General features: G+C 46.3%; 1 protein-coding gene across 2 annotated transcripts in view; it reads left to right on the top strand.

The window, feature by feature from the left end:
* IKBKB (inhibitor of nuclear factor kappa B kinase subunit beta) overlaps positions 1 to 27,306 on the top strand; it is a 61,057-nt gene that overhangs the window by 1,522 nt on the left and 32,229 nt on the right. The window contains exons 3-5 of one of the 2 annotated variants that reach the window (XM_080796153.1): positions 13,100 to 13,194; positions 14,130 to 14,247; positions 16,869 to 16,938. In XM_080796153.1, the coding sequence (XP_080652279.1) occupies positions 13,100 to 13,194; positions 14,130 to 14,247; positions 16,869 to 16,938 (283 nt within the window). Of the gene's footprint in view, positions 1 to 13,099; positions 13,195 to 13,295; positions 13,361 to 14,129; positions 14,248 to 16,868; positions 16,939 to 27,306 lie in introns of those variants that run through there. The other variant, XM_080796154.1, reaches the window with a different exon arrangement.

The following is a 27,306-nucleotide window of genomic DNA, read 5'->3' on the forward strand; positions in this document are numbered from 1 at the left end:
TCTCAGGGTCCTGCGGAGGCCCTCATCGGAGTTCTCTGCTCAGTGGGGAGCCTGCTTCCCCTTCTCTCTCTGCCTGCCTCTCTGCCTACTTGTGATCTCTCTCCCTCTGTCAAATAAATAAAATCTTTTAAAAAAAGAGAAAGTGAGACTTTTATCATTAAGAATAGTGGATGAAAACCCATGTTTCAAAGAATTTTTATAATTTGGAGTTAATTTGGGCTGATTTCTTTTTAGATCTGATTAGATCCTCATTGTTTTACTCCTGTGTCTGAAGTGAGTTGCGTACAATATAGAAGTGTTAGTTCTGCATATTCCTGTTTGCTTGCGCCGAAGTTCTCCGCAGGAATTTCTTTAGGTACTTGTCCATTTTATGAGAGTCATTTTATTGAAGCTGTGTAATACAGTCCATGATCTACCTAAGCCAAAGCCCCCGTCCACCAGTGCCTGTGGAATGCTCATTTTCCTCTGTGTACCTTGAGGCCACAAGCGATGTGTTATCTTCTGAAAAATAAACTCAGGAGGCTGTCCTATAGTTAATATCAGAAAAGCGTAATTTCTTTTTAATTTGTTTGGATTCCAGTCTTGGGTCACCGTGGTGCACATATACCCAATTTGGAGACCACTGCTCTAGGGAACCCTCAGTCACCAAATAACTAAAGTTAGCTTCCTGACTCCAAAATCAGACCTGTGAAGTCCTTGATGGAAGGTAGCTGCTTTTTTGATCGGGGGCTGGTAAGCCCCTTGCTGGACTGAAGGGATGGCAGATTGTGCACCGCTTCCCAGGAGCCAGCTGCAACAGCCCGCGGGAGAGTCATCAAGGCTACTGGCCGGCCACAGGAGAACTCATTCCAGATAAACAATCTTCATCAGTTAGTTGGAAGATATTCTAGGCCCTGCCCTGAGTCTTGTCCGCTCTAAGTAGATGGAATGACCCCTGGAGGAATGTGGGAGCCAAAGCTGGAGGGCAGAGTACAGTTCTGGAGGTGGTCATTCCCACATTCAATTCTGATTCTGAAATCAGAATTCCAGCAAACCCTATGGCCGAGCGGGCCACAGAAACACAACTGGCTCAAATGTGTTCTGGTCTGAGTATAACCATGGGCCTAGCATAACAACATAAGAGCCAGATCATTCTATGGCCACACATACATACCTGGGCTGGGCTGCTTCTAGAGAGGCCACAGCTTTTTGATTCTTGACCACAGCAACTGTCTTGCAGCAGCTGAACTAGAGATGTTTGGTTTCCCTCAAAAGGAATTCTGTCCAGCTGTGCCGTGTGTCTGTCATCTCTAACTAAAATGGCCTCTGTCTGCTCTGTGAGTTTGGAGAGCTATTGTCAGATGGAATTTGTTCCTGGCTTTATAGATATGGGCCTGAAAAAATGTGTGTGTGTGTGTGTGTGTGTGTTTGTGTGTGTGTGTATAGATTGGTCTTCTAAAATTACTACTTTCAAGTTCCTTCCCTTGTTCAAAAACCTTGTTTTTCATTTTTATTTTATTTTTTAATTGAAGTATAGTTGGTGTTCACTTTTTTTTCCTTTTTCTTTTTAGTAATTTTTAAATTTTTTTATAAACATAATGTATTATTAGCCCCAGGGGTACAGGTCTGTGAATCACCAGGTTTACACACTTCACAGCATTCACCATAGCACATACCCTCCCCAATGTCCATAACCCCACCACCCTCTCCCTTCCCTCCTCTCCCCCCCAGCCCTCAGTTTGTTTTGTGAGATTAAGAGTTTCTTATGGTTTGTCTCCCTCCCGATCCCATCTTGTTTCATTTATTCTTTTCATACCCCCCAAACCCCCCCAAGTTGCATCTCCACTTCCTCATATCAGGGAAATCATATGATAGTTGTCTTTCTCCGACTGACTTACTTCATTAAGCATGATACCCTCTAGTTCCATCCACGTCATCGCAAATGGCAAGATTTCATTTCTTTTGATGGCTGCATAGTATTCCATTGTGTATATATACCACATCTTCTTTATCCATTCATCTGTTGATGGACATCTAGGTTCTTTCCATAGTTTGGCTATTGTGGACATTGCTGCTGTAAACATTTGGGTGCACAGGCCCCTTCGGATCACTACGTTTGTATCTTTAGGGTAAAAACCCAGTAGTGGCATTCACTTTTATATTAGTTTTAGGTGTACAGTGTCGTGATTTGGTGATTCTGTACATTATACAGTGCTCACTGTGATGTTGTCACTATCTGTCCCCATACCCATACATGATATCAACACCATCTGTCCCCAAGTGTTGTTACAGTATTAGTGACTGTATTTCTAATGCTGTACTTTTCATCCCCCCATGACTTACTTATTGTACTGAAAGTTTGTATCTCTTAATTTCATCACCTGTTTCACCTATCCCCCAACTCTTTCCCTTCTGGAAGCCACCAGTTCTCTGTATTTATGAGTCTGTTTCTAACTTTTTTTTGTTTGTTCCTTCATTTGTTTTGTTTAGACTCCCCATGAAGTGAAATCATGTGACATTTTTTCCTCTAACTTATTTCACTTAGCATAATACTCTTTATGTCTATCCATGTTGTCTCAAATTGCAAGACTTCATTCTTTTTTATGGCTGAGTAATATTCCATTGTGTATGTGTATATATATCTATATCTATCTATCTATCTATATATATCCCTCTACATATATGCCACGTCTTCTTTATCTTCTTTATCCATTCATCTGTCCATTCATCTGGACCCTTGGGTCGCGTCCCTGTCTTGGTTGTTATAAATAGTGCTGCAGTAAACATAGGGGTGCATGTATTAGTGTTTTCAAATAGATGGTTTTGTTTTCTGTGATTGAGTACAGAGCAGTGGAATTACTGGATCATGTGATAGTTGTTTTTAAGCTTTTGAGGAACCTCCACTCTGTTTTCCACAGTGACTGCATCAGTTTACATTCCTACTAACCCCGTATGAGGTTTCCCCTTTCTTCACATCCTCGCCAACACCTGTTATTCTTCTCTTTTTCATTCTAGCCATTCTGACAGGTGTGATGTGGTATCTCATTGTGGTTTTGATTTGCATTTCCCTGATGATGAGTGATGTTGAGCATCTTTTCATGTGTCCATTTTCCATTTGTATGTTTTTGGAGAAATGTCTATTTAGGTCTTCTGCCCATTTTTTTTTTTTTAAGATTTTATTTATTTATTTGACACAGAGAGAGAGAGAGGTCACAAGTAGGTGGAGAGAGATGGGGAAGCAGGCTCCCCGCCGAGCAGAGAGCCCAATGCGAGGCTGGATCCCAGGACCCTGAGACCTCCACCTGAGCAGAAGGCAGAGGCCCAACCCACTGAGACACCCAGGCGCCCCACTTCTGCCCATTTTTTAACTGGGTTATTAGGTTTTTTGTGTGTTGAGTTGTGTAAGTTCTTTTCATATTTTGCATACTAATCCCTTATTGGATGTGTCATTTGCAGATATCTTCTCCCTAGTTTGCCTTTTCATTTTGTTGATCATTTTTCTTTCTTTTTTCTTTTCTTTAATCTGTATTTTTTAAAAGCCAAACTCACATCATTCTGCTGTTTGAGGCCTCTTCACAATCTGGCCTCACCCTGTCTTTCTAGCATTACCTCCTCTTGTTGGCTCCCAACAAGTTGGTTGGCTGAGCCTTCTCTGGGACAAGCCTCTGCTTCCTGGACAGCTTTATGTGCTCTGCCCATTCCTCCAGGATCAGCACCAGACCACCTCCTCAAAAAACCTCCCATGGATGCCTTCATTCTATAAAAATTAGTTCTTCCATTGAATTCCCCAGCTCCAGTCATTTGGCATGCTTCATATCCTGCCCTTTTGTCTGTGTATAAGAATGTGTCTTGTCATGGCTCTAAGTTCCTGGTCAGCCAGGGCCCTGTCTGGCTTTGGCTTTCTTTCAGTTCCCCCATAGCAATTTTCTGTATGTTATACATGTGTTAGGTGCATAAAGTCATTCACTTTCCTTAAAGATCTTTTTGGAAAAGGGAAAGAGCTATTCATCAATCATTACAAATGTAAGCTCCTAACTATCATAAGTCTGACACAGGAGAGGGGCCCGTGGCAGTGATACCTTATACCAGAAGGTGTGATCAGTCTGGAGGCCGGGGTGGGGGCGAGGGGAGGCTTCTTCAAGGAAGTGGCGCTTAAGTGCTGACCTGAGTTATTGGTAGAAGGTAGCCAGGCTTCTCTGGTAGACCGTGGAAGGAGAGTTCCAGGAAGGGAGGACAAAGGGAGCCAGGTGCAGGGGAGGCTGCAACGTAGGAAGTGACAGTGGGACCCTGCCAAGAGCTTTTGGTTTTTATCTGAAGAGCAACAGGAAGCCCTTGGAAGGGGGTCCACTCTGACTGTGGCAAGAGTTTGGAAGGGGCCCAGGCAGTGATGTGCTGGGAAGTCAGCTCTCCAAAATATCATCCAGAGTGGCAGTGTTTACCCGTTTCCACGGGGTAGCTACTCCCACCATGGCTTGTTTCAAGCCACTGACGGTTTAATGAGCACGTCTCACTGAATTCCCGAATATTTAACAATCCGCTCTCAGAAGAGCTGGTACCAGGACACCACTGGCACCGCCCTATCACGTGGGTTTTGGAGATTGGACAGGTGAGGGATTGGATGGGGCTGATGGTGGTTGGAGATGGAGAGAAGTGGGCAGATCTAAGAGCTATTTTAGGACTTAGTGGGGGAATAGAAGGTGAGGGCTGAGGGAGCAGGAGGAATCAAGTTTCACAAGTACCTAGTGAAACCTTGCTGATGAGCCTGGCTCAGTCCGGGAAGCTCTCCATCACCCTTCTGGGTTGTTCCTGGGTGGGGTGGGGGGGGGCAGAATCTTAGGTCTCCTGTGGGTGCAGTTCTTTAGCTGATGTCCAAGATCAGAACAGGAGTAGTGTCTTCTTTGGTGGATGTCCCAGTGTTCAGAGTCTCGAAGAAAGCAAGTGGGATAAGTGGTTTTGACAACTTAACTCCAGTAAGTATATAATAATTATACTTTGCAACAGTGTACATTTCCTAATATTCCATATACTTTATTTTGTCTACGAGAGAGACTTTTTAGTTTATCACAAGAACAATTGCATAAAAGAGTCTAGGCATTGGTATCCTCAGTCACATAAATGATGCCTAGTAATCAGACCTATCATTTATCGAGAACCTACCATGTGCCATCAATGGGCTAGGTATTTTACATGTTTTATCTTCAGTCTGCATAACGCTAAAAGGAAGAACTGTTATCTTTCATGGTTTTTAAGTTTATTTATTTAAGTAATCTCTACACTCAAAGTGGGGCTTGAACTCACGTTCCGAGAGCCTGCCTCTTGTCTTTATTTCTGTTTACCCTTGAGGAAATTGAAGCACAGAGAGGTTAGGTCATTTACCTAAAGAGGCTAAGCTACGAAGTGAAGAGCTGGAATCTGAAAATCCCAACTTCCTGCTTTCTCCACTGTGGCTTGTGGCTTTTCCGTGGCGGGTGATCGAAGCTTATGGACACCCCTAGAACATTTTCAGTTCTCTTCAATCAGTCTAAACCATTTTGAAGGGGCACCTGGGTGGCTCGGTGGGTTAAAGCCTCTGCCTTCAGCTCAGGTCATGATCTCAGGGTCCTGGGATCGAGCCCTGCATCGAGCTCTCTGCTCAGTGGGGAGCCTGCTTCCCCCCTCTCTCTGCCTGCCTCTCTGCCTACTTGTGATCTCTCTCTCTCTGTCAAATAAAGAAAAAAAAAAAAAGTTCCTTTTAAACCATTTTGGAGCGCTAAGGGAAAAACTCTCATTTGGAAGACAACATGCATAAATCTTTCTAAAACAAATATTTCTTAGTGAGGAAGGGCAGTGTACCAAATGCCCTTATCCCTGTTTCCCTGAGTTTTTGGAATCTGTTACCAAGCATGGGCCTTGGCAGTCCTTGCCGTGTCTGAACTACCTTAAATCCTCAGCCCGGGGGTCAGCACAAACCATTTATCAGTATGGTCTAGATAGGCTGATGTTTTCAATAAGACCTTTGTTAAATACAGAAGAAGAAGAAAAAGATGACCTGAGTGACCTCAGCCTGCAGCCCCTTTTGGGAATAAGGGGGAAAACCACATGACTCCCAGTCACCCATACCTGGGTTCTAGTCCTGGCTCTGTTTCTTGCCAGCTTCATGGCTTTGAGCCCAACTCCCCCCTTGGACTTTTGAGGATGCTAAGATATTGATCTTGACTCTCAGCATGTCTAAGCATGAAATAGGATCGCGGCTTTCTGAAAGGATCTGGACATGTCCCAGGATGCCTTGCACTATTCTCTGTGCACTTTGCTATGAAAGAGGCTGGGAATTGCTGCCTGGTTTCCCAAAGGACGCCTGTGAGGATGACATGAGGTAATGTACGGAGTGGCTCGTGTAAAGCTCTAAGAGGCATGGTGTTATTAATGATCTCTTCTACGAAGTGGTACCGACTTTGACTTGTTTCCTCACTGGACAAGATTAAGCTCACTTCAGCTTATGTGTGTGTTTTGGAAGTTGTAAAGACCTCAGTCAGTTCACTAAGAATTTATTGCGCACAGACCCAGGGTCCACTGGGGGAAAAAAGAAACGACCTTGTCCTCAGTGTGCTTATGCTCTAAGTGAGGCGGTAAAATGAGCGCTCCGCCATCTATGAAATAGGTCTGAATATGGGCACCAAATTGTGTAGAGATATGAATGCCTGCTGTTTACTGAGAGTGTCCTGTGCCAGCTGTGCTCGCTGCTTTATCCATATCCACTCTTGAGTGTTCAGGGGAGAGGGAAGGCTTCTTGAGGAAATGGAACTTGAGCAGAATCTTGGAAGGAGACGGACTGTAGAGAGTCTGAAGAGAAGACACATCAAATGGGTAGAGTAACATCTACACAAGGCCAGAGAAGGGAAATGCTGCTGCTGTAATTTGCTCAAGGCTCACTCTGTATCGGGCACTCCATCCCGTTTTGACTGAGGGGTAGCATCCCCTCTCCCTCTTCTGGATAAAGGGCCCAGAAGCTAAACTAGCGGGCTCAGTGTCCCACATACACCAGGTGAAGGATGAAGGAGTTACACCCTGACTTACTTCTCCTCACAAGCCTCTGTCGGTGAGTTTGGAGGCCACTGTGTGTGTTGGCTGTTTACACCAAAGGGAGTGGGTTGAACTGAGATTTCTCGGCATAGACTGGTCAGTGTGGTTGAGTCAGGGGTGAAGCTGTAGACAGAGACCCTGTACCTTTCCACTCTCAGGCCTGAGTTCTGTCCTGAGGATCTCTCTAGGCCTACCTCTGTACTTCCTCTCTGAAGTTCATCTTGGAGGGCAGGGCCTGAGAAGGAACGAGCTGGTTATTACTAATTAGCCCCTTTTACCACAGTGGCCTATTGGACGGTTGCCACGGTAGCAGGAGACAGGTTTCCCAGCCAAGAGTTTGAATGGACCTCTTGGCTTCCAGCCGGTTTCCCCTCCTCATGTGAAGAAGGCTAGCTTTGGGAAGCTGGGCCAGCTCCTGAGTGGACTGGCCTTCAGCTCACTTGTACTGTCATGCCTTCTGGTAGCTCTCAGCCATCTGAGGAGGTACCCCCCCCCCACTTTATACACAAGTTTTATGTTTTCATGTACAAAAGAAACACAGACTTGAGGGACCTTCCTGATAAATTGTATTCACTGTGGCTAACACAGTTGCTCCCTGTCTCCATTTTCTCGAAATACAAACCGATTTTAAATTTTGTCCCACACGAGGAGTCCACTTACTGGAAGTTGGAGGCTGATACAGTTTGGGCCAAGTCTAGGTTTCCACAGAACTGAGCTAAGACTCAAAGGGGTTCCAGCCCAAATAAAGAAAGTCATCTGCTGCTCTTGGAGTTTCATTGCTAGTGAAGATCAAACTCCTCAGGCTTTTAAAACCGGTATTTTTAGTCTGTTTTTGAACTGTTTAATTGAATTTTGCTTTCAAGAGCCGGTATGTTTTTAGCAACAGAAAGTCATTGTGTTTGGGTTTCTGTTTCAAATGAAATATTACTCATGGAAAACTGGAATGTTTCAGAATACTGCCTCAAGGCCCGCTGTGTAAGAAAAGTTTAAGTGTGTCTATATCTGAGCGAGACATTCCCAAGCCCCGGAAATTGTTAGGATTTCCCCTGCAACGGTAGGACTAAGCTGAGCTGTCCACAAATAGAAAGTGAGTTTTGGTGTCTGTGCCCATTTAGTCCACAATGTGTTTAGTATTCATATTGGGAGGTTCACTTCTTAGTTTGCATCAGGATACTGAGGCTGATATCAAATCTTCAATCTTTAATATCAGTCTTCGATATCAACATCTATTCCTGGACTCTGGGTTGAGCCAGGTAACAGCTATATGTTAGATCCAGTGTTTGTGTTGAACAGATCACAATTGTTCAACACACAATTATTCAATGTGTGGATAGATTACCTAAAATATGTTCTAAATCACTTAATAAATCTACCTCTGGGATCTATTTGTCATTTTTTATGAAGGAAGCATACTGTCTGTAGTAGGCAGAATAATGGCCCCTCCCAAAGATGGCTATGTCCTAACCCCTGAACCTGTCAGTATGTTAGGGCACCATGGCAAAGGTGAATGAAGGTTGCTCATTGGCTGACATTAGGTGGGAAGATTATCCCATATTGTCTGGGTCAGCCCAGTGTGGTCATGAGGGGCTTAAAAGTGGAAGAGGGAAGGGCGCCTGGGTGGCTCACTGGGTTGGGTGTCTGCCTTTGGCTCAGGACGTGATCCCAAGGTCCTAGCCTTGCACTGGGCTCCCTGCTCAGCAGTGACCCTCCTTCTTCCCCTCCTCCCCACTGGTGCTCTCTCTTGCTCTCTCTGTCCCTATCTCTGTGTCTCTCTTTTTTTTTTTTTTAAGATTTTATTTATTTGTCAGAGATCACAAGAAGTCAGAGAGGCAGGCAGAGAGAGAGAGGAAGGGAAGCAGGCTCCCTGCTGAGCAGAGAGCCCGATGCGGGCCTCGATCCCAGGACCCTGAGATCATGACCTGAGCCGAAGGCAGAGGCTTTAACCCACTGAGCCACCCAGGCGCCCCTATCTCTGTGTCTCTTAAATAAAGTCTTTATTTTTTTTTTAAAGATTTTATTTATTTATTTGAGAGAGAGAGACAGTGAGAGAGAGCATGAGATGCGAGAAGGTTAGAGGGAGAAGCAGACTCCTTGTGGAGATGGGAGCCCCATGCGGGACTCGATCCTGGGACTCCAGGATCACGACCTGAGCCGAAGGCAGTTGCTTAACCAACTGAGCCACCCAGGCACCCCTTAAATAAAGTCTTTAAAATAAAGTGGAAGGGGTGTCTGGGTGGCTCAGTTGTTAAGTGTCTGCCTTTGGCTCAGATCATGAACCCAAGGTCCTGGGATGGAGCCCTGCATTGGGCTCCCTACTCAGCAGGGAGCCTGCTTCTCCCTCTCCCACTCCCCCTACTTGTGTTCCCTCTCTCACTGTCTCTATCAAATAAATAAAATAAAATAAAGTAAAATGATATGTATCTTAAAAAAAAAGTGGAAGAGGGAGGCAGGAGAGTCAGTGTCAAAGTAATGCAATGTGACAGGAGTTAGCTGGTCGTTGCTGACTTTGGGCATGGAGGGAGGGACCCTGAGCCAAAGAATGCAGTCAGCTTCTAGAAGCTGGAAAGGTCAAGGAAATGTATTCTTCCCTAAAGTTTCCAGAAAAGACCATGGCCCTGCTGACGTCTTGATTTTAGCCCAGTGAGATCTGTACCAGACTTCTGACCTCCAGAACTGTAAGGACATAAATTTGTGTTTTAAGCCACTAAGTTTGTGGCAATTTGTTAATAGCAGGAGTAAAACAAAGCAAAAAACTAACACACAGTTCTGTATACTGAAGTTAAAATAGGTGCAGATCTTTAAATATCTTGATTTAAGCTCTGAGTCATTCTGAGATAACAGACCAAGAGTTGCATTATCTTGTTCTAAACTGTTACTTATCAGACTGTCCATCAAAACATTACCTGCTGAAGGGACTCCCTCGGCCCTGTGACCTTTTATGACACTTGGCCCTTCAGTTTAGAACTGTGCAGTCGAGTCTCAGTTTCCATGTGATCCCACCTGACCGGAGACCAGCATGTCCAGTGGCATGTCAGTGCTGCTACAGATGAAGTTACCCTAGAACAGGGCGAAAACGTTTGAGTCCGAACACTCAGGGGAAGTGAAACTTGAAAGCAAATTTAAATCTGTTTGAGAACCGACAGGAATTGGGAAGTTCATGATGAAGGGGGTGTAACATTTTGTGAGATCGAACAACAGTCTGTACATCGATGAGGAAACAGAATTTTCACACGTTCCCTAACTTGTGAAAAGTACTAAATGGATTTCTACCGAGTTCACTTGTTACAACTGTACTGGTTGGTTCACTAGCAACAGGATTTATGAGTTTTGGAAGAGGTCAGCTCTTCAGAGTGCCTCGGATCTGGGCCAAATATTGGGGTTCTGATAGCAGTGTGTGAACCGTCTGTCAGGACCCGGTTATCAATGCCCGCTGCCACGGGCTGCACCAAGGAGTGTGTCGTTACAAAAGCAGGCATGTGGCTACCGCATGCATGAGCCGTGAAAGAAACCATCCCCGAAGTCCCCATATCGTGGGATTCCATCTGTGGATCGTTCAGAACAGGGGAATCCATAAAGGTAGGGGGTTGCCTTTGCTCAAGGGGTTGGGGGAAGAGTGACTGCTCTCGGATACGGGGTTTCGGGGGTGGGGGAGGGTTGATGAACATGTTCTAAAATTGATGGGTGGCTTTGGTCGCGCTATGCCGACCATACCCCTATACCCGTACTCTGCGCACGGTAAATGGATCCATCGTGCGGTGCGTGAATTATATTTCAGTAGAGCTGTTAAAAAAAAGAAAAAGTAGGCACGCGAGGTAACTGCGTGACATGCAGTTTAACCCCAGCAGTGTTGGGCTTTGGTAGAAGCTCCTTCTGCGAGGATCGTAGAGGTGTTGTACCTGTTCTCTGGCATCCGAGCTGGGAAAGGCCGAAGGTGGTTCCACCGTGTTTCTGAAGGTTCTCTTTCGCGCATGTCGGATTTAGGGATTGGTCTATCAAGCAGTGACTTGGTGGTTTTATTTGACAACTTGTGCTCATGGTTGGAGACTTCGTTTTCCTTTTTCTTACTGGGTGGGTGTGTGTTCCTGCAGGGATCACGGCCAGTCTGGTAAATGCATGCCCACGTTGCAGTTCTGCTGCTGCGGGACTGCCGCGTGCACGCGGGGAGGGCTGCCACAGTTCTCTGTGTGTCTTTTCGAAGATTTTATTTATTCACTAGAGAGAGGGAGAGAGAGAGAGATGCAAGCAGGGGGAGTGGTGGAGAGGAAGGAAAAGGATCTTGAGCAGACTACCCACTGAGCCCAGAGCCCTGAGATCATAACCTGAGAGGCAACCCAGAGTCGGACCCTCAACCAGCTGAGCCACCGGGGTGCCCCTCGGCCTGTCTCGTTCAAGTCCCATTCAGCACCATATGAATTGCTCCAGTTAGAAGAATGAGGATTCTTTTTGGAATGCACTTTCCTAAAATGACAAAACTAAGAAAATGGTCTGTCACGGCCTCTAGGATATCTGTCTTCAGTTGGGCAAGTAGTAGAATTTTGGTACTGTTCTGCCGTCTTGTGGAAGGATCCTGCAGGCATGGCTCTCCCCTAGTCATAGGGCTGTTGGGGAGGTCGTTTGCCACTGTGCAGACACAGAATATACAGGATGCTGGTAAAGTCCACTTGCTCACTGATGGCGGGCCCAGCTTCCAAGCCCCTGCCACCAGAGGCATGGCTAGGGCCACCCAGTATGCCTCAGCCATCCTGGAGGCCCCTGGGGGCCTGAGGAGGTAGCAGCAATGCATGGTTGCCCCCTGTGGTGGGCTGAGCACCGGAGGCCAGAGCCGCTCTCCCTGCTGCAGCACTGTAGCTGTAGGGCTCGCCCCTTTCAGTCTGTCCCCCGGGGCTCCTTGGTGCTGCCTAGAGGACCAAGGAAAAGGGATGAGTTAATCCTCAGGACCCAGGCAGTCAGTGAATTATTCAGAAATGTTTTACGGATTGCCTTCCCTTCCTTTCACAAAATCTCAGCGGAGGGCATTGTGCTAGTTACTGGAGAAGAGTTTAACGTGCATGAAGATAAGCCTGTAATTTAACCAAGAAAAGAGAAAATAACCCTGTGACTCTACAGAACATAAGTCTTTGGTAGCTGTGTGTGTGAAGGAGTGGCCTGTTTGGAGAGCAGAGCAAGAGTCCCTTGAGGTGGGCCCCGCAGCGCCTGTGCTCCCACGTAAGCAAGAGCGCAGACCTGAGAAGCAGGGGACTGGACAGGCGTCTGATCCAGCTGCAGCGGCCGATGGCTGGGGGCCTCTCGGGAGAGTGGCTGGAAAGGCAGGGTGAGCCAAGCTGCAGGGGATCTTAACGCCGGGGTTCTTGCGTGACCTGGGTCTGCTCTGCTCTCCGCAGTGTTACTGAACACCTGCTAAGGGCTGGACACTGCCGGCTGCTGAGCTTCAGGATAGCTCCAAAAGTGGCTGTAGGCATTCTTATTTTACAGATGAAGAAACTGAGTCCGACCAAATGCTCTGCCCCAGGTCACAGAGCTAGTAAACGCTAAATTGAATCATCCTCCGTGTTCCAGCTACTATGCTAGGTTTGCCTTCTCTCTGGAGAGATGAAACTCTTGCATGAACTACGAAGGCAGTGTGGCGGTAACTGCTAGGTTGAGTCACAGGCAAGTGCCATTGATGGCAAGTGTCATTGGGTCAGAATGGTCAATGCCGGTAGTGTCCTATGGTTCTGTCTAGCAGCCGGGGCTCAGAGAAGTGCGAGATCTCTTCGGCAGGAGTGGTGAGCAGAGGTTTCACGGAGGAGGTGGAAACCAAACAAGGCATTGGTGTAGACTCTGGTTGGCTAGAAGGGGGAAAGTCCGGGAAGAGGTGGGGGTGCGGAGGCCAGCCTGATAGGCTGGCAAGTGACTTGGGGACATCTATCAGAGGATACATATGTGGGCCTCGGGATCCCAGAGGTCCCACAATCCATGCTTTAGGCCCTAAGGAGACAATTTCATATTCGACCCCTGGCTTTCTCGGTGGGCTTGGTCGTGAATTTTGCTCATCCCCTCCCTGTTCATGCTCTCTCTGCAGGAAACAGGTGAGCAGATTGCTATCAAGCAGTGCCGGCAGGAGCTCAGCCCCCGGAATCGAGAGCGGTGGTGCCTAGAGATCCAGATCATGAGAAGGTGAGGGCCCGTCACTGCAGGGGGACAAGGAGACTGCGGGAGCTGAGGGGCCTTGGGACACTGCCGTGAAGTTGGAGGGAAGCCCTCTGAGCTTCGGGATCTGGAGCAACAGCCCCACCTGCTGCATCTGGAAAAGTCATAAATCTCAGTCCTGAGCTCAATCAGGGTAACAGATGACTTCTAGAGGAATGGCCCTTAGTGTCCAACTCTGGGCTTTCTTGAGGGCTTTTGTTCGGTTTTATTTCTTATATTAAATAATTTAAAATAGCCATCACCGTGACTTTATCTTTGTCACAGCAGAGATGCTCTTTTTCCCTCCTGTATTTCCGGTTCCAAGGCGGTGTGTGGCTCTCCACTGCTGTGAACTGATGGCAGATACTTACTCCCCCAGTGTGGGGACAGGGATGGTCTGTCAGGCCCTGCATGGGCGCTGTCCTCCCAGGTAGTGAGGGGTTTAGGCAAGCATTTAGCAACCTAGTCGTTCTAAGGCCTCAAACAGGTGCTCCCTTCGTGAACTTCTTAAAAGGGATGCATCACCTTGTTTCCACACATGCACACATGCACGCACACCCCCCCCCATCCCTGCTTGAATGGCCTGAGGTTGGAAGTCCCTCTACTTTCTGTGCTTTTCAGAGCAGTTTTGAAGTTCAGTGAGGACTTGGTATGGGGCACTCTAAAGAAAATTTAGTTGCACCTGAGGCCCTCACAGTCCTTGAGCTCACAGTACTGAAAGTAGAGCTGGGTGAACACTAACGGACCCAGCGCCGAGGTGACTAGCCCGTGCCTGACCTCCGTCCTGTCACTTACCCCAGAGGGGCCCTCGGCTAGTCTGGGCCTTTGTTGTAAAGCTTTGCTGAGACACGGACGGAGCGGGGAGCAGGGAGCGGGTTTGAGCCAGAGCTTGGTTTTTTCTCTCACTGCTGTCTCCTTCCTAGGCTGAACCACCCCAATGTGGTGGCTGCCCGGGACGTCCCCGAGGGGATGCAGAGCTTGGCTCCCAATGACTTGCCCCTGCTGGCCATGGAGTACTGCCAGGGAGGAGATCTCCGAAAGGTGAGGCTTCCGGGGTGGCTGGGCGTGGGGTGGCTGGGTGCAGCCCGTCTGGGCAGGGAGCAGCGGGGATGACTTTTGCACCCTTCCTCGTCAGGAAGCTCGGGCACTTGTGGTGCCTCCGACGGGCTTGCTTTTCCTTCCCAGATGCCCCTCTTCTGTGCTCAGGGTGGGGTGATGTGCATGATGTGAATCGAGGGACTGAATCAGAAGCTCTTACTGGAAAGTCAGGGAGGGGCTCGCTGAATGTATGTCCTGCACGGTGATTCCTGAAATGACAAGAAAAAGTCACCAGGTTTGGAGGATGGAGAAAGACTGGACCAGTTCCAAAACAAACTTTCTTTCCCTGGGCATGTTAGGGCCACCGCCGTCCTTCAGCGTACGCGTCACCACTCTGCTTATTGGGAGGGGTTCTGTCCCCCAGATGTGGCCACACTACAGACAGGGTCACAGAGTGGAGCAGGAAGGGAGCTGGCTTAGTAAGCATGGAACTGGGCTGATGTTCCAGAGCCACCACTGACTCACCATCTGGGCGTTCGTCCCTCTAGCGCGTTTACTTCTCCTTACCAGAGCACGTCCTGCAGGGTCGGTGCCTGCAGCCCTCCCTTGTCTCAGAGACGGTCGTGCCTGGCCCCCTCCCCAGCGTGGCCTCCAACGCAATCATACAGCCTGCTTTTGTACTTGGCCTTGTTGGATCTTCCACATCCCTGTGATGCTGGTACCACATGGTTTCCACGTGAAGGCTGTAGACCACAGCCCAGGCTGGTGAGGCGAGTTACCAGGCCTGGGGTAGCTGCGGCATGGAAGAGCTTGGGTCACAGCCCATGGGACACCAACTGTAGGCCCCCTCTCCACCCAGGACACTGAAGAATGCCACATAGGAGGAGGCAAAATAAAAGTTGTCTCTGGACAGCGAAGTTGTTTTTGTGTTGAAAAAGAGGTTTCTCTTAGCGCACATCTCCCGAACTCTTCACTCTAGAAGGGTCATGGTATTATGGGGGGGCCGGGGGGGTGGGAGGCAGGATACCCAGGCACTTCTTCTGTCTTGACATGGCAGTTTCTTGGACCCAGCTTCGTGTGCTGTTTCCATTACTATTCTGGCCCCTTCCGCTTTCTTTTTGTAGAGGAAACTTTCCACAAGGGTTCTTCTGCCTGAGTGACTTTCTCCCGCCACCGGAGCTAGGCAGGTCGCGGGAGTGGCACAGCAGGATGTGAACAGTCATTGGCATGACCGACAAGCCGGGGACTGATAACGGATGAGAAATGGGGAAGTTGATAATGCTTCACTTTTCCTCTTTATTTTCCTAACCTTTGACAACCATTTGATTACTGAATGCAGTTCTTTAAAATGGGAGACAGAGTCATGTTGTTGCACCAGAACGGGTGGTTCTTGGAGGGCAGCATGGGAGTTGGTGGGACGTGACCTGATTACGGAGGCTCGGAAGCCCGTCAGAGAACTTGAGACTTTGATCTTGCCGGCAGCAAGGAGCCAGTCAGCCAGGGAGGAAGGTGGCGCACACTGTAGCGTGACTGACCTGCCATGGGGCACAGGATGAGCTGGGGGAGGCAGGAAGCCCTTGCACTCTGAGGGGCCTCTGTCCGTGGGGCCCCCCCATGGCGGGGGTTAGGGCAGGTAGTGCAGAGAAGGCACTGTTGCCCACAGTGCCTGGGACCTCTGTTCTCTCCCTCCAAATGAGGGAGCCTGTCTTTCCCTCCTCTCAAGAGTTCAAAGCCTCCTCCCCTGGGCACCAAGAGACCAGCTAGGCCAGCACTGGAGCAAAGGTAGAAGCCAAAACCGATTAAAAGAGTGCAGTCTGTATGCCCAGCTCACGAAATGGGCTCTTCAGCGTTCTTGAATATAAATGTTCCTTAATGACTATAACCCTCAGCTGGGAAGTTACCTTCTCCATTGTTTTCATTTGAGGCCAGCCGCCAGCAGTGGACTGAGCCGGGGCTGGGAGGGCAGAGAGGGCAAGTGTTTGAGCTCAGGCCTCAGCTTCATATCCCAGGGCTGCGCTGGAATGGCTGTGTGAGCAGGCCTCACAGAAGCCCTCCGGTCTCAGGCTCCTCACCTGTGAGGTGCAGATGCCGACCTTCCTTGGTGGCTCTGGGAGCTCAGCCTCTATGTAGCTAGAGCTTCATTGAGCTAAACTGTGCAGAGGTTTGCTGGGTCCCAAGCATGTAGTAAGTGCTCATTAAATACTCCCCCATCATCATCCCACTGGCCATGTTGGGGGACTGGTCAGAGCGTGGCGTGTACTGAGTGCCTTCCACCCCGGCCTCTGTGGGACTCTCAGGAGCAGCAGTCCCCCTGTGGCAGAGCGAGGCCTCTGGCCTGCCTCCCTCAGAATGGCAGGTGAGCCTGAAAAGCCCTCCTCTTAGAATGACTCAGAAACCTCACCTGTGAGTGCGTGAGCGCTTCTGGGAGTTCTCACTACCGCTTCCACCTCCTCGCCTTGGGCCAATTCCTGCCAGTCCTGCTGTTCAGGCCACCTGTTAGCCCAGGTCCCTAGAGCCGGGGCCTGGGGTGAGCCCCCAGATGACTTCAGCTGGGAAAACACACTGTGGGCTTGTTGGTGGTCGGGGACCGCTCACTCTGATGCTTCTTTTCACCTTCTTGACAGTACCTGAACCAGTTCGAGAACTGCTGTGGCCTGCGGGAAGGACCCATCCTCACCTTGCTGAGTGACATAGGTAAATCCCAGCCCTGGAGGTTGGGCCGTGCCCTCTGGGGAGAGTGTGTGGTATGCTGTGAGTCCTGGCGGAGCACAGAGGGGAGCTATTTTGGTCCTCTGTTCCGTACAGAGGGTGGGGTGGAGGGGGAGCAGACAGAGTGGGGAGGTCAACAGGGGACTAGTCAGGCAGGTGCTGAACTCAAATAGATTTCCCTTCCTTCCGGACTAAGTCATGAAGTGAATTATGGTGTATATAGAATAACAGATTTCCTTCCCATTAAATAGCTCCACTCCCTATTTTCCTGGAATGGCCAGCAATGGAATAGGTTGTCATCTGAATGAATTTTGTCCCTTGGCAACTTATTTTTAACTTCCACATTGGCAGTTCTTTTTCCAATTATAGGCATAGGAAAAATTGCTCCCGCTTAATCCTTTGGTGCCGTTACTGTCCTCAGACAAGGGTGTCTGCCACTGTCTCTGAGAACATTGGGGAAAAGAGTGACCTCAGGTCACAGAACTCAGATGCAGTCTTCTGGACCCTGGTGCCTGCCCTGGGAGGGAGCACGGAGGGCAATCTCCGCTGGTCAGCACATGGCCCCAGCTGAGAAACAGACCATCAGACATGAGAGAGGGCCCGACCAAGCCTCCTTTTTTTTTTAATCTCCAAGGTTGTTGGTACAAGTTGATAGTTTAAGATTTAAAGTTTAAAGTTATCCAGAGCTTACCACTGAGTGTTTGCCCCTAGACATGGGAGCTGATACAGTTTTCATCCCTCTCCATTGCAGTCTCTTTGAAGCTGCATGCTTTTTTTCTTTTCATTGGCTCAAACTTTTTTTTTTTTTAAGGAAAATGTCAAGTGTGCAGAAAAGTTGAAAGAGTAGTACAGTGAAACCCACAACGGGATTCACCAGTCATTACCATTTTGCCACATTTGTAAACCTGTGTTTTCCAACTCTTGTCCTGGAAGGGTGGGTGGGCCTCCAGTCTCTCAAACACTTTGCCTCATTAGTGTGGGTCCGCCTCTCCCTTACCCTGTGCCGCCTTTCATAGAGGGTGGGCAAGAAAGAGATGAAGTTAGAGAGAGCAATGACATCAAGTTAGGATCCAAACAATCTGACGTAGAAAATTCCATCTCCCTCTGTTTCCCATGTCTTTGTCCTCTGGATGGAGTGCACTGTGAGGACAAGTTGACATTGCACTGGTTCTCTCTGACTTGAATGGTGTCCACCTCTAGCCAGGCTGATTCCTGCATGAGTTGGCCTGTGTGGGTCTATGGAAGGGCCCTCTTTGTCTGCCTAGTGGGTCTAGTCCATAGGTTAAGAATCCTACCTGTTCTGACGCTTTGCCACATAGCTCGCTAAGCCATTTTGCTTAGACAACACTTGTCTTGTTACCCCAGTGGCCGGATTACTCATTTATTCTCTGTTGAGTTCCATTAATGGCAGGTTAGTAGGTTGGGGAATATTCTTTTGCTCTTCATGGGAAACTTTTTTTTTTTTTTTTTAATTTCTCTCTGGTTAGAGCTTTGAGTCATTTTTTAGAATGTTCTCCCAGATATTTTTCTTTCACTGATGAGATTATTTGTGCATTCAGCAGATAGTTAAGAAAGTCTCAACTTTATTGGCTGGAGTACACAGACCTTTCTACTTCCTCTTACAACTTTTACTTCCTCAAGTGATTCTCTAGTGATATTAATGGAGCTTCTACTGGTTGCATCTTCTTTGGTCTGGGCACATTTTGTATCCAGTTACCATTGGCTGGTGCGCCAGATTTCAAATCATGCACTGAAGTTGTAGGTGTGTGTCTAAGTCGTACATAGGTCAGAATAATGAATGCTGGTAAACTCCTAAGTGCGTATGTAGTTCCACTTTCCCGTAGGTGAATGAACATTCAAATTCTTGAGGTCACTGAGTCCCTATTTTTCTTCTTCATGATCCTGAATTGGACATAATGCGGCCTTGAAGTACAGATACACTAGAATTAAATTCTTGAAGGCAGAGACTTGAGTCCTTACTGGATCTCCATCATCTGCAATAGTGGCATCTTATGTGGTGGCTTCTCTGTAAATATCTGTCAAGTGAATGGCGTAAATCCCAAAGGAAATTAAAGTAAGTAGGGACCTATTAAAAAAAAAATGGCCACAGTATAATTAACAGTCCCAGGTGAAATATTCACTCCTCCACTTATTGGCATTGTGACTTTAGGCACATTACCTAGTTTTTAAGAACATCTTGGAACATTCTATATTAGCTGTAGAATAAGCTTGGCACTCGCCTCATTAGAATTATTACGAGGATCAAATGAGGTGAGCCCAAAAGCAGCCAGCAAGGTGTTTTCTGCTCTGAGCATCATGTGCGGTCAGCAAGTTTGTTCCATTCTCATTTCCTTTCCCCTTGCTATTAATTTGGATTAATAGCATCCCTTTTGAAAAAACCTCAGTCACCCTGATTTGGGATCTGGTAAGCCAGGCTGCTGGTTGCCTTGTTGAAACTTCCCTTCCTGGAAATGGTTACCCGTCAGACCTGTTCCTGTGTCAGTCACTTTTTGGGGGGCAGTCACATCCCCCGGTATTGTGGTTGTGGTGGAGGTGGTTGATAAGCCTGTATTTTACTTTCATTCCCATTTCTGACTTGTGTACAAGATTTATCTAATTTCTTTGTTTTGCAAGGATCTCACCACTCAGAGTTCAAAAGCTTTTCTTGGAGCTCATCTAACATAACTCTTTTGTATTTGGAAACATTTCCTGAGCATATTTTGTTCCACTTTGTTCCAAGTGCTGGCCTCACGTTTCCGTTGTTGGAGCTGCCGCTGCTGTTCTCTCCTGGGTCGACTTCAGATAAGCGGCGGAGCCGCACCCTTGACCCTGGGTCCAGAGTCCATCGCCTTCTTCTCTGCCCTAAACCTGTTTTAATGTAGCCTCTTCTGTGCCACTAACCTTACAGAGATGCCCACTGAGAGCAGCATCAAGATAATGGGCAGAAAAGATTTTTCCAATGAACTTTACATTGGCTAAGAAGATACTACCGAGTACACAGGAGAAAATGAGCCATTGCTTGGTGAGCGTGTGCCAGGACAGACCCATTAGACAAATACTTTTTTTTAAATTTAAGATTTTATTTATTTATTTGAGAGAGCAAGCAAGCACGAGCAGGGCAGGGGGAAGGGCAGAAGGAGAGGGAGAAGCAGACTTCCCACTGAGCAGGGCACCCGATGCTTAACCAACTGAATCACCCAGCTGCCCCTAGACAAATTCTCTTAACGCTGGTAAGAGATCTGGAGACAGGTCAGAAGCAGCCGGAAATGATCTGGATTTCCACATAACCCTAAAATAGCTCAACGAAGTTACATTTAAGTGGACTCTATTTGAATGGTCTTGCTCATTATCCTTTGGAAAATGTTGGAGTGTGTGTCCTTCTGCTGGCAGAGGCACAAACTCCTGAGCACTCGAGGTTGAGGGATGGATACACTCTGGAGGCCCATGTCTTCTCTGTCTAATGGGGTCCTGCGTGGGCCGTTGGTCACATGGGCGGTCCAGTTGTGTGATCTCATGACCTTACCGGGTCTTAAGTCTGAGTTCATCTTCCTTGATCCTCCAGATGGCCAGTTCACTGTGGGGACTGACCATCTTGTCCTCTGAACCTTCAGGAATCCCGCTCCCCATCTCATCTGTGCTGTATTCTCGGGGTCACCATCCTAGTCCCTACTGGAGCTGCTCCTCACAGCAGCAGTACAGCAACATTAAAAAGCAGAGAGGGTCTCAAAGAGAACACAGGGATCTAGAGAAGAGAACTTTACCCTATGAATCAGAGAAGTGACCTCTCTATTTAGTATTTCTCTCTAACTGTGGATTTTATAACACAAGAGGATTACCGGATTTCAGAAATTCCGATCATTGGTATATAAAGTATGTTGGAAAGCATAAATGAACTTTACAACAATAAAAAAGAAGACAAGGCTTTCGGTCCTGGCTTCTCCATGTTCCCAGCTCTGTCACCCTGGGCAAGGACCTTTTGGTCTCTCTTTTTTTTTTTCTTAAGATTTTATTTATTTATTTGACAGACAGAGATCACAAGTAGGCAGAGAGGCAGGCAGAGAGAGAGAGGAGGAAGCAGGCTCCCCGTGGAGCGCAGAGCCCGATGTGGGGCTCCATCCCAGGACCCTGGGATCATGACCCGAGCCGAAGGCAGAGGCTTTAACCCACTGAGCCACCCAGGCACCCCACCTTTTGGTCTCTTTATCTCTTTGTTTCTTCTCTGTGGAAAACTCTGGTAACTTTCTGGGCCTACATGTCCTCAACTTTAAAATGAAGAGTTTGAGGTAGGTGGTCTCTAAGGTCCCTTCTAACTAAATATTCCATTTTTATTATTCAAGAGGCTGGTTTTCAGAATGGGTGCCCCAGAGTGTCTTTGACGCCCTCTCCGCTGTCCCAGCCTGACTGCGTGCCCGATATCCCTCACCTCTCCCTTAAATGAGTCATCTTCCCCCAGAGTTTTGCCTAGATGCTTTCTGATCATTCCTGCTCCATCCCCTTTGTCCTTCTCTGCACCTGGACTGGCTGCCCACTGCTTTCCAGTATTCTTTTGCCAGGCTGTTCTCACGACATCTTTATCAACCATATTCCCTCCAAAGTCTGTGTATTCAACCCTGAGCTCTAGCCTCAACTCCATACCCGTGTCTGTATACTTCTCCCAAGTCATTAGCAAATGGAAGTCCTAGACATCTTCCTTAAGCCAGATCCCTTACCAGCATCCCTTTCTTGTGTCACCGGCCCATCTTGCCACTGGCAACTCAGACACGAATCTCATCTCTTGTAACCTGCCCTCTTCCTGCTCTGTACCCTCCCGATCAAAGGCTCCGGATTCTTTCAGCCTTTCTTCGTGTCACAGATCCCATTTTTCCTCTCTGTTCCTGCTGCCGACACTACTTCAGTGTCATGACCCCTCACCTGGCCTCCTTAGGACCATCTTACTCACCCATCTTTCATGCTTTGAAGAGGACACTTGTATCATCATCCTTCAAGGCCAGACCTCTTCACCTCACACTGCTCTCAATCCACTGTCGCCAACTTAGCATCTGTATGGCTCTCAAAAGCCCCTGATCCTCAGCCATCCTGCTACCCTGCACTCATGGCCGCTCCCTTTAGAACGCTGCTCCTGCACCTCTCCGATGACCCTCAGCCTTCCTGGCTTCCAGGACACAGCTTTAGACCTGTCCTGACCCGTCACTCACGGTGCTTCTCCTTCTCATGGCTTGCCTCACCCCTGCTGCCTCCTGCATTGACTTGGTACTTGGTGTCTCTGCTCTTGCCACGGTATCTCAGCCCGTGCTTGACAGTGGAGACTGACTTCTGGTGGGGGAGCCACTGGCCAGACTCTGCAGTGAGTGAAGAAAATGCCTTGGCTTCTGTGGCCCATTTTCCATGATACCTAGGAAGTACAAGCTACCTTATCAGTACTTGCTGAAAGAACGAGAATGTTTGTACACTTTTCTCGAGCACTCGGTGTGACTGCCTTGTTACCTTGCTGATTAGTCCTAGGGGCTCTTTTAGCCAAGAAACCCTCAGCGGGATGAAATCTTTCTCCACGTGTTCACACATGGCCTTCTAGTATGTTTTGTTTGGAAAGGCCAGTGACAGCAGAGTGACTGGCACATAGTAGTATTAAATGTAAAAAAACAAAATTCAGCTGAGTCAATTTTAAAGATCTTATTGGCTTTATTCAGTGACTCATGAATTGGGCTGCATCTGACCTAGCAAACAGAAAGGAGCTCTGAGGAGCTGTACAAAATGAAAGACTTTGATAGGCAGAAGGGGGCAGGACAAGGAAGTCACCAGCAAAGAATGGATTGTTTCAGGTAAGGTCGCCTTTCTTTGGAGGATGGCCGGGGTCCCATCAGGCAGATTACCCCATTAGTGCTGACCCAGTAATTCCAGACTAAGATTACATTCTTGGGAGAGGCTGAATCTATGGTTAGGTTAGGTATTAAGTCTCAGTCTGGTGATATAGGCTTAACACAAGTGACTCCATTTTGGGCCTGTTGTCTCTTTTTTTAACAATTCCTCCCTTTTGGTTAGACTTTCAGCTTAACCTAGAGATGTGATCAAATTCTAAGACATCAGCGCCTCTCCCAGCTATTGCTCTCAGGTTCTTACAGTTTTCTTGCCGATCTCTGTGGTATTCACAGATCACGACTTCAGGTTCTCATTTTTTTCAATCAGTAGCTCTCCTCATTCCTTTTTTGACATTCCAGTCTTAGGCAGATCTTTGGTGGTTAGTGGCTATGAACGTGCATTTAAAACTTTTTGAGGAAATACAGTGCACCAGGGAGATTATAATAATTATTATCCACAGGGTGATTTCTAATGTCTAGAGTGTACTTCAAGCCATGGTCCCCAAGACCCATACCAAATCAGAATCAAAGACCGTGTTGAGTCCCTTTGTTAAGCCAGGTGGCTTCGCTCAGTGATTTTATGTAGCTGCCCCTGGGTCTGGATGCCATCTGGGTGGTGAGGAGTCCCTTCCAAGGAGATTTAAGGGCAGTCTTTGTCTTTTTGATTCCAAATCAGAAGGCTGGAAGAAAAATTAAAAATGTTAGTTTGGAGGGCGCCTGGGTGTCTCAGTGGGTTAAGCCTGTGCCTTTAGCTCAGGTCGTGATCTCAGGGTTCTGGGATCGAGGCCCACATTGGGCTTTCCACTTGGCGGGGAGCCTGCTTCTCCGTCTCTCTCTCTGCCTACTTGTGATCTCTCTCTGTCAAATAAATAAATAAAATCTTAAAAAAAAAAAAGGAATTTTAGTTGGGAGAGTCATCGCTAGATACTGGAAGAAATTCAGGATCCAGTTCAGTTTATAGGTATATAACAGAAGCTCAAAGAAAATTAACAGGATTAGAATCTAATATCTACAAAAGTGCAAACCATTTTTCTTTACAGTTACCCCCATTTTTAAATTAAAAATAATCGCAGCAAAACTAATTTGTTTTCATTAAACTTGGCCTGATTACTTAGATAAATGCAACAAGAATAGTGATTGATCATATAAGCTCCTTTTAAGACTGCTTTGTGGAACTTTTCATAAAGTATCAGATTGAACTCCTAATAATAGCCTCTGAGGCCAGGAAGCCACTCCAAGGACTTACCATCAGAATTTATCAGCAGTACCAATAATTTGGGTGAATTTCTCTCTTCGTAAGGTTCCCCCAAATATCCTGAGGTTTCTGGGCCTGCCAGGAAGTGACCTTTCTTACTCATCTGGTAAGGCTGCTAGGAACCTTTTATAAGCAAGGTACCAAGTGATTTTTCCCAGCAGTTCCTTAAACTGTCTATCATATCTGAGTCTATACATACTGCTCTTGAATGTGACATTGCAGTCAAGTCCTCGGTAGTATAGCCCATGTTTTTAATTTTGTTCTGTTACAAGGAGAACAGAGTCTTACTGAACTTACACAAATACCTAACTATTACCATGAAAAGAATGCTCAAGAGCTTCTGGATTCTGGAGGGGATCAGGTAGGGAGAAAAAGGAAATGTTTCATTCATACTTTTGTTGCAAAGGTACGCTTTATCAAACTGCCCTAAGTCATAGGTAGCTTAAAAAATTTGGAAAAACAAAACATTGAGGAACCAGCAGTGTCTCAAACAAAAAGCCGTAATCCTCCTCCAGTCATCCAGTCATTTAATTAACATCTGTTCTGCCTGAATCCGGTTCTTGTGTTAGTTCTGCAAATTCTTCTTGAGCAGAAACTCTTTCTTTTTTTCTCTGTCTTTTTTTAAAAGATTTTATTTATTTATTTGAGAGAGAAAGAGTGAGAGAGAGTGAGAGCATGAGGGGGAGAAGGTCAGAGGGAGAAGTAGACTACCCTCGGAGCTGGGAGCCCAGTGTAGGACTCGATTCTGGGACTCCGGGATCATGACCTGACTGTAGGCAGGTGCTTAAACAGCTGAGCCACCCAGGCGCCTGAAACACATCAGAAGAGCATCAGAGTAGAACAGTAACTCTCTGCAAGTGACAAAGACTTAAAAATGTGCATTGCTGAAGATCTGATGAGAGTTCATTTGATAAGGAAATTTAGTAATTTCTGTGATAAACAACACTTTAGGGTAGTAACTGGAATTATTACTGATAATTTTCTAGAACATGTGGATTTCCAGGCATTTCATACAGTTTCTGGAACACTTGCATACCTACACAAGTACAGAATAAAGCAAGCTTAGGATTTTCCCCATTTGACAATGCTTTCCCTGTAATTTAACATAACAAATAAGCCCAATTAAGTTTTCCATACCCCTTTGTATGGAGAGAATAAATTTTTTGAGATGTTCCAGGAGCCCTCTGCTAAATACCAGGTAGTTCAAGGTCAGAAAGACTTCATTTAGACCAATAGTCTAAGAAAACTTTGTCCTTTTAACAGAGAGAAAACCAAATTCTAATTTTGTACCAGCTTATTTTTGATCTTAAAACTGCTTTTTTGTTCAAATAAATTCATTTTAATCTTAGCCAACTTGACCACACATAAAATTCCTTTCCCAGGATTTCCTATTTTACAAACCTTCTACGTCTTTTTACATTCAGATTTTGTCCTGTGTTTTTCCTCTTTTCCATTTTGAAATAAGTAGCCTCACTTCAGGAGAAAATGTCTTTTCCCTCAATAAAAATGTCTCTCCGTTCCTCATACCTTCTCTTACCAAAAACCATACCCTGCTTTCCTTGCGTACAGAGGTGTTTCTCTTATTATTTCCAGTAGCTTTGATTACATATTATTTAGAATTTTTAACCCTTAGAAACTTTAGTTCCTAGTGAAAACTAACACGTAAGCAGTTGTGATTTGCCTGTTACACCAGTATTCATTACGTTGGCAAATGTATGAATATATTTAATAATTTTTAGAAGCATACACTTTTGTTTCGATGACCCAAGGAAACTTCATGAGGCATTAGACAAAGTCAGCCTTCATTCTGTCATTTTTCCTGTTGACGATATAATCTAGCTATCATATGTTTATATCATATTATCGTATAGATAATATCAGGTTATTTTAATTGTAAACCTATGTAGACTAAATGTATGTCGGTATTATATTTAATTCTGACAACACTGAAGACATGTCTATTTTAATTGAGTCAACAAACTTAAATTAACTTTAATTCCGAATATTTTCCCAGAACATGTGAACCTGAAAGGCATTTGGGTTAATTTCTATTATATTTCTGAGAATTTTAGGAATACTTCATATAAATGCCTGTTTGTTTTTAAGCCAATTAAATAAAGCCCTTTTGCATATGAATTTTGGCAATACCGTTCAGAGGAAGAATGTACCACGTATCTGTGACACACATATGTATAGGCACATGTAAACATACAGGCATATGCCAACAGAGCCCTTATAGCTTTCAGTTTAAAATTCTAGCAATAAGATGGGTATGAGAATGCAAAACTCACTAGTTTATAAAAGAGCATTTGGATCCAAATCAGGTTTCTGGCAGATAAAATAAGGTTATCTACTTAGATGTCTAAAGCTTTTTCTACCAATATTTGTGGGGAAGACACTGAAGATTTATAGTTGTCCTTAAAAGTAAATGTATGGAAGCTGCGGACAGGATTTGGCACAAGGGAGCCTCTACAGCAATTTGTATTTGTAAATAGCCTCCCCCCACTTTTTTCTTCAGTCCCAGGAATTGGGGAAGGTCTAGATGAGAGTTCCTGGAGACAACCAGGTAGAGCACTTATCTTTCAAAGGCTCAGGGAAAGAATGCAAATTCCTCCAAGAAGTACTTTTAGGGGTGCCTGGGTGGCTCAGTTAAGTGTCTGCCTTTGGCTTGGGTTGTGATTCTGGGGTCCTGGGATCGAGCCCCACATCAGGCTCCAGGGAGCCTGCTTCTCCCTCTTCCTCTGCCACTCCCTCTGCTTGTGCTCTCTCGCTCTCTTTATGTCAAATAAATAAAATCTTTAAAAAATTAAAAATTAAAAATAATTTTTAAAAAGAAGTACTTTTGTTCCCTAAAGTCCAAATTTTCCCACTCCTTACAAAACTTCTGAGAAAACTAGGGGAGGTTTTGGGATTGGTAAAAAGGACAGGTGGGCTTTGAATTGTTTCCAGAGCTGCATTTCTGGTTTTGTAAAGATTTGTAAGGGAAGGATAGTTTCTCTTAATTTCTCAAGGAATTGGGCTGTAACTTAAGTGATAGCATAGGCTGATCTCCCCATTTAAACCACGTTCTCTTTAATTTGCTTTTTTTTATATCAAGAAAAAGATTTCTAATCAAAGTCAAAGGATTGCTGTGTTCTGGATTTGGAGCCATTTGTCTTTGGAATGTTTTAGCAAATCCTTCTACAAAGGCTTCAGAAATTTTTTACTTTCACTCTGGATACATAGTTTTATTTTCATTTAGGG

The sequence above is a fragment of the Martes martes genome, assembly GCF_963455335.1.
Source record: "Martes martes genome assembly, chromosome: 2".
Classification (NCBI taxonomy): Eukaryota; Metazoa; Chordata; class Mammalia; order Carnivora; family Mustelidae; genus Martes; species Martes martes.